General features: G+C 46.5%; 1 protein-coding gene and 1 long non-coding RNA gene across 11 annotated transcripts in view; one reads left to right on the plus strand and one right to left on the minus strand.

Annotated features, from left to right (window-relative positions):
* OSBP2 (oxysterol binding protein 2) overlaps window positions 1-2,056 on the plus strand; it is a 212,183-nt gene extending 210,127 nt beyond the window's left edge. For 9 of the 10 annotated variants that reach the window (XM_038575656.1, XM_038575658.1, XM_038575654.1 and 6 more), the window contains 2 exons: window positions 36-262; window positions 453-2,056. In XM_038575656.1, coding sequence (XP_038431584.1) covers window positions 36-262; window positions 453-598 — 373 coding nt within the window. In that variant the 3' untranslated portion in view covers window positions 599-2,056. The remainder of the gene's footprint in view (window positions 1-35; window positions 263-452) is intronic. The other variant, XM_038575653.1, reaches the window with a different exon arrangement.
* Window positions 414-2,371, minus strand: LOC119866206. The gene is made up of 3 exons (XR_005379386.1): window positions 2,291-2,371; window positions 1,990-2,192; window positions 414-610 (listed from the first exon to the last, which is right to left on the minus strand). It is a non-coding gene; the product is annotated as an uncharacterized LOC119866206 (long non-coding RNA).
* Between the last annotated feature and the right edge of the window lie 5,248 nt (window positions 2,372-7,619).

Consider the following 7,619-nt stretch of genomic DNA (forward strand, 5'->3'; position numbering starts at 1 on the left):
CCGCTCACCACCCCCCCCCCCCCCACCCCGCGCAGGGAGAACGCGGAGAACATGTACTACTTCTCGGAGCTGGCCCTGACCCTCAACGAGCACGAGGAGGGCGTGGCGCCCACCGACAGCCGCCTGCGGCCCGACCAGCGGCTGATGGAGAAGGGGCACTGGGACGAGGCCAACAGCGAGAAGCAGCGGCTGGAGGAGAAGCAGCGCGTGTCCCGGCGCCGGAGGCTGGAGGCCTGCTCGCGGGGCTGTGGCGCCGAGGAAGGTGAGGCCGGGCGCAGGCCGAGAGAAGGTACCCCGGGGCTGGGGAGCGGCTCCTTCCTGGAAGGAAGGGAATGGGGCGCGGAGGGGTGCCCCGGGGACAAGGAGGGGGACAGGGAGGCGGGGCATGGGGAAGGGGGTGGACCAGGAAGGAGGCCCCCGCCCACCCCCCGCCCGCCCTTGTGCCCGTCCAGCAGAGAAGGAGGCCGATGTGTACATGCCGCTGTGGTTCGAGAAGAGGCTGGACCCGCTGACCGGGGAGACGGCCTGCATGTACAAGGGCGGCTACTGGGAGGCCAAGGAGAAGCAGGACTGGCACATGTGCCCCAACATCTTCTGAGCGCCACCTCTCCTGCAAATACAGGCGCCTGCACAGCCTGGTCCACCTCTTCTTTAATGCACTCAATTTAGTACTCAGTGGCCCTCCCCCCAAACCTTCCCACCCTCGCCTTTTTTTTTTTAACACTTTTTTGGGGCTCCCACCTTGGAAGGAGGAAGTGCTGATCTGCATTCTCTTCAGCCCCCAGGTGCTCCGGGTCACCGGAGCCCCTTCATTGTGGACTTGGGTCCCAGTGGGACCCCAGCTCCCAGTTACCACAACTCAGGCAGGCTGGCCCGAGTCCTGGGCTGCCCCAGTCACCAGCCCCACCCAGGGAAGGCACTGGCTCCTCCTGAGGAGCCACTTTTGACTTTTTTAGAAAAAACTATCTCCATTTCTTTCCAGCCAAGACGTTTAGTAAATATTTTTAGTACAACACTTAGCAGACAACTTTCTAAGTGTGCTTTCTTGCCACAAATGTGTCCTGGCAAGAGCCCCTTCTTTTGAAGACATCAGGAAGCCAGACCCCTTTGAGCAGGGAGCATTTTGTAGCTCGACATAGCAGGGCCATGTTTGTGTCACGGCTGCCCAGTCACTGGGAGCACGGACTCCACAGAGAAGGGAACTGGAGGGGCCACCTGGCCCAGGAGACCACAGGTCAGTTGTCTCTGGAGCTACAGCTGCACCCACTGTGGGGGAGGAGGCACTGAGGGGCCCCCACGTAGATTTGAGGGCAACAGCCCCTTGCCTAGCCTTGGCCACGTGAGGGCTGCTCCCTCGCCCCAGAGGCCGGGATGGGCTGGGGGGCAGGGCCTGCAGGTGCTCCCCACCCCAGAACCAGGCCCCAAATCAGCAATAAGAACACTCGGCTCAGCCTGGGCTAGTGCCCCCAGGCACCAGAGACCCAGTGTCCCGCCTCGGCCTCAGGCACCTCCGGAGTGCCCATCTCCACACCCCCTGAACTCCTTATTTGCCTGATTTATATATATATGAGATATATTAATATATAAAAAATAGCTATTTTGCTTAAATTTCTATGGTATGTGAAAGTTAAAAAATGATGAAGACAGGGTGCACTCCTGTCTGAGTTTGGCCCTCCTGTCAGCTGTGCCCCGCCCTCTCCTCGGATCCCCTTCCAACGGCTCCTTTCGATTGGTGGGGGGACTGGGCCAGTATAGCCACTGTCCCGGCCCTTCAGAACCCCCACTCCAACCCCTCCCATTTAAGTTTGGTCCTGAAAATTCATCACAGGGGTTTTTTTCTGTATACTCCAGGACTGGTTTTGTTTTTATAAGAAAACAAAAGTGAAAACACCAACATATGAAATGCCTTAGGGTGCCCACTCAAGAGGCAGGGCAGGCAGGGTGGGCGGGTGGCCCCACCAGGCCTGCAAGTAGAGCTGTGCAATGTACCTCTTCTCACACTGTGAGGGAGCACCTTCTGACCGGTAATAAAAACCTTGGATTTGTTGTTTTCCAAGGACCTGTCCCTGAATGTGTCTGTGACTGGGTGGATCAGGGCTGATGCAGAACAGGTGACAGCCTATGAGGCAGCATGGGGGCAGAGCCTGGGACTTTGTTCTGCTCTCCACTGAGGCACGCAATGGAAAGTTGATCTGAATAGGGAGGGAAAAGAGGGTGGAAGACCTGTTGAGACAGGGTCTGGGACAGGAAGGCTGCAGAGGGCAGAGACAGAACTTAGGGGAAGGCTCACAGCTTTGCCTGGGGCTGTCTGGGGCCAAGCCAAGGCACCCACCGTGCTCTTCTCTCGTGCTCTTGTGCTCTTCTCTCGGAGGGAAGCTCACTTTGGTGAGTTCCAGGGTTACTCAGCAACCATGACCTGGAAGGCTTTTGTTGTCCCAGGTTGCTAAGCAACTCAGATCACTAGCTCCCAGGTCTGGCCAAGAGCACCTGGGCCTGGCCCACTGTGAGGGGGCTTTCCACTGCCAGTGCTTCCAGGTGAAGGATGGGGTCGGGGCAGGGCACCACAAGAGCATTGCAGCCAGGCTCCAGTCTCCTGCCCTGAAGCCCCAGTGCTGTGGGATCCAAGGCTGCCCCTGCACAGCTCCTTCCTTACCAGGGCCTTGCTTTCCCACCTGTGGGGAGGCAGGCACTGTGAGTCCTGCAGCTCTCACTGGCCAGAGGTGCACGGCAGGTGAGGCAACCCCACGGTAAGCCTGAACACGGGACAGTGGAAGAGAGTCTGCCAAGGGAGAAGATGGACTACGTGGGCAAAGACCAGAGGTGACAAAAGCCAGGCCACTGAGATAAGGTGAGGGAAGAGCCTGGAGTGAAGTCAGGCAGAGCTCTGAACAGGGAATGACACCAGGTTGATGTTCTTGAACCCCTCTAACCTGATCACAGGAGATGAGCCTACACTCAGTCTATCCACCAGCCATCACTGAGTAGACAAGGTCATAGAAAAAAGATTCTGCACCATAGGCTATAAGGGGCCTCAAAATACATCTGATAAAAAGATGCAAAGACCTTCATAGATACAACTTTAAAATTTTACTCAATGATAGAGAAGACCTGAGTTAAAAGGGAAAACACCATCTTCACAGATGGCCAGCTGTTGTGTGTTGTTCCCAAATCTATAAATCCAACAGGATCCAAATCCAAATCCTATGAATATTTTTAAACACTTGAGTGGATGATGAAATGTACATGGGAGAGTAACTGAGCAATTCTTGAGAAGGTAGAAGACATGGACTTGATCTGCAGATACCCGAACATGCTGGAAAGCTATCATCAAATTGCTTCCTTTTTCTCCACTGCACATCTGGCACAGTGTGTCATACTATATATTTTATTCGTTTGTTGACTGCCTCCCCCACCTCACAATGGACTGTGAGCTTCATGAGAATAGGAATCGTGTCTGTCTTACACACTATAGCATCCCCAGTGACTGAGGAGATGATCTGTAAATAGGTGTTGAATTAATTCCAGGCCAGAAGGCCCAGCCAGAGCAAAAGCTTAGGAGGATACTCCCTAGAGCCACTGGGAAGTGCGGCTGCAGCAGCAATTGTGAGAGGGCCTCAGAGATACAACTGGAAATTGCTGAACCTAGGAGCCCAGGAAACTCCTGCTCCCACAAACGTGAGAGTCCAAGTCCTTGCTCCTGACAGACTGTGGGGGAGGAGGCCTGACGTTCCCTTACCCCCAGGGCTGGTGCTCAGCATGACATGGGTAAAGGACACCAGATAGAAAAATGTCAAAGTGTAGCAGAGAGACACCCCAATGCAGTTTCTGATTCTTCTTATGAAGCTGGCCAACCTGACTTCAACAACAAAACCTGGAAAAGACAGCATGAAAATATAATATGTATTTCAAGCACCTGGGTGGCTCAGTTGGTTAAGCTTTTGACTTCAGCCCGGGTAATGATCTCAGGGTCTTGGGATCAAGCCCTGCATGGGACTCCTCAGTGAGTCTCCCTGTCTCTCTCCCTCTGCCCCTCCCCTGCTCATACTCTCTCAAATAATTAAATCTTTTAAAAAAATAGAATTTTCAAAAATCCAAATAGCAAAGAAAATCCTGCCACATACCAAAGATTGATAACTCAGGTTGGTAAGTCCATGCCCAACTTAACTTAGGGCTACCACAGAAATGCAAGAATGGGTCAGTATTGGGAAGCTTTTTATTGTAAATCATTAATCAACCACCCTTGTGTAAAACTAGGCATGCTAGATAAAATTTTAAAATATCTTAAAAGCATCCATGAGTTGGAAAGAATATAAAGAATACTCGGGCCAAGTAGTAAATGACTGTAGAAACGTGGAAAGGTAAGAAGAGCTCTGAAGTCTGCTTTTCCCTCATAGCCAATGAACTTAAGTTTCAACTGCCTCAAATGACCTTCCAAGGTAGGGTATGTAATAGGAGATGTCCTCTATAAAGCTGGACTCCCGAAGGTGTATACCTTTGATATAATGAATCCAAAATCAAATACAGGAAAATTGTTTGTCTTAAAGATTAGTCCTAAGCACAGCAGAAAAGAATCCCCTAAGAATTTGTAATCCAGAGCAGACCCTCACGTAGTTTGGTTTTATAGCAAAATATATACTACCTGGATATCCAGTAAAACCTCTAGCAGAGAGTATAACATGGTCTCAAATTGGCAATGTCCCCAGAGTCACATGAGAGAAGCAAAGAAATCCTCTCTGGAGGCTCTCCCCTTCATTCCAGGCCTTATGGAATCCCAAAGAGGAAGTTGTAAAGAAAATGAATACCTTACAGTGTGATATCTCTAAACATACAAGGAAACACAACACACAAGTTGGCCCATGAGCATAGGCCAACTGAAATAACAGCAGAATCAGACATAAAACTTCTCCATATAGGGATCCCTGGGTGGCGCAGCGGTTTAGCGCCTGCCTTTGGCCCAGGGCACGATCCTGGAGACCCGGGATCGAATCCCACGTCAGGCTCCCGGTGCATGGAGCCTGCTTCTCCCTCTGCCTATGTCTCTGCCTCTCTCTCTCTCTCTCTCTCTCTCTCTGTGTGTGCCTATCATAAATAAATAAAAATTTAAAAAAAAAAAAAACTTCTCCATATAGTGAAATAATCAGAAGGTAAAATAAGCACACATAATATATTTCTAGAAATAGAGGTTTTCTAGAATTTTCATTCCTGAAAATGAATGAACAGTATTTTTACAAAGCTCTTTAAAAATCATTAAAAATAATAACTTTATATTACACTACTAAAGAGCATATTAGTGACACAGAAGTAATATCTGAAGAAAGTATCCAGAATACAACACAAAGATGTGAAAAATATGAAAAAGAAGACACATGGAGAGTAAAGTGAGAAGATCCCATATGTGTCTAATCAAAATAGAGCAGAACTCTAGCAATATCAAGTGTAGGTGAGGAAGTAGAGAAATGAAGAACTTAGTGAGCATGACAGCATGTAAACATTAAACATATACAAATGCTTCTGAAAATAATTTTTAATACTTTTTTTATTTTATTTTTTTTTAATTTTTATTTATTTATGATAGTCACAGAGAGAGAGAGAGAGAGAGAGAGAGAGAGAGAGGCAGAGACATAGGCAGAGGGAGAAGCAGGCTCCATGCACTGGGAGCCCGATGTGGGATTCAATCCCAGGTCTCCAGGATCACGCCCTGGGCCAAAGGCAGGCGCCAAACCGCTGCGCCACCCAGGGATCCCAATACTTTTTTTTTTTAAAGAGAGAGTGCAAGTGGGGTGGGGCAGAGGGAGGAGACAGATAATCTTAAACAGGCCCCACCTGGAGACCATTGGCAGGGCTTGATATCACGGCCTGAGATTATGACCTGAGCCAAAACCAAGAGTCTGAAGCTTGGGGCACCTGGGTGGCTTAGTCATTTAAGCTGCTGCCTTCAGCTTAATGATTTAAAAATTCCCAAGACGGGACGCCTCGGTGGTTCAGCAGTTGAGTGTCTGCCTTGGGCTCAGGGCATGATCCCGGGGCCTGGGGATCAAGTCCCACATCAGGCTCCACGTGAGGAGCTTGCTTCTCCCTCTGCCTATGTCCCTGCCTCTCTCTGTGTGTCTCTCATGAATAAATAAAATCTTTTAAAAATAAAAAACTATTACCAAGAAGTCATGAGAAAGACCAATATACAGAGTCAATCTCAACAAATCCTCATCAGGAAAATAAAAAGATATCCACAGCTAAATACAATACAGTGAAATGGCAAGACTCTTAAAACAATGAAATCTTAAAAGTAGCCAGATTTGGGGTGGGTGGTGGGAATGACTTCAATGAGCATTGATTAGGCAAGAGCTGACCTCCTAAGAAAGAAGGAAAAAGTTATTTCTCCAAAGTAGAAAAGATTAGTATTCCCAGTAAAAATATCTTTCAGGATCCAAAGGAAAATAAAGGTATTAATAAAAACTTACTAAGACAATATTAAGAGTCTTGAGGAGTTAGACTTCGGTGAGTTAAGTATTAGGTAAAAAGCACAGAGTAATTGCTAAAGGAAGAATAACAGATTTCCAAAACAAGGGAAAACAGTATATGTGTGTGTGGGGGGCGGGGGGTGGAATTTCAGTCAATCTAAAAGGAAGAGGAAAAAGGAATGAAGATAGGTGGAATAAAAATTACAAAATAAGAAAAATAAGTCAATAATGCATCCAATACACAAAATTTAAGTAAGTTACATCTTTGGGTAAGAATAAAAATATCTGGAATAAAAAAAATCTCACTATATGTTACTTACAAGTATAAACTGAATACAGACAAGATAGATTTTAAAGAAATGTGTATTTCTATATGTCCACTCCTAGAAATAAAAAAGTCAATTTATAAAGATAAAAGATAAAATTCACAAAGTTCTAAAACTTGTACTCACCTAATAACATCTCAAAATAAAGTAAAACAGATAGAATAGTAAGGAGAAATAGATAAATCCACAATCATAATGGAAGATTATAATATACCTCTCCCTGTAGTGAGAGCTCAGGCAAAAAAATAACAGCAATGTTTCCAACAGCACAATTAACAATTGATGTAATGGGCAGATAACTGCAGAATACAGGGATGCCTGGGTGGCTCCGTAATTGAGTATCTGCCTTCAGCTCAGGGTGTGATCCCACAGTCTCAGGATCAAGTCCAACATTGGGCTCCCTGCATGGAGCCTACTTCTCCCTCTGCTTCTCTCTGCCTCTCTCTCAGTGTCTCTCATGAATAAATAAAATCTTTTAAAAAATAACTAGAATATAGATTTTTTAAATGTACATGGAACATTTTTTGAGTATTAACCACATATTTGGACCAGTTTAAAGCCTCAGCAAATTTCAAAAGACTAGTATACAGATCACATTCTCAGACGAAAATGAAGACAGTTCAAAATCAATTAACAAAAAGGCAATTAGAAAATAAAGCCATTCTTGAACATTTAGAAATACACATTTAAATAATTAATGGATCAGGGAAGAAAAACACAGAAATTATAAAATACAGTTAAAAATTAAAATGCTAAATATCAAAACAGGATAAAGCAGTACTTAGAGAAAAATATATAGCATTAAAAGCTCATGTTGTAAAAAAAGACTAAAAAA

This window comes from Canis lupus, chromosome 26 (genome assembly GCF_011100685.1).
Source record: "Canis lupus familiaris isolate Mischka breed German Shepherd chromosome 26, alternate assembly UU_Cfam_GSD_1.0, whole genome shotgun sequence".
NCBI classification, from domain to species: domain Eukaryota; kingdom Metazoa; phylum Chordata; class Mammalia; order Carnivora; family Canidae; genus Canis; species Canis lupus.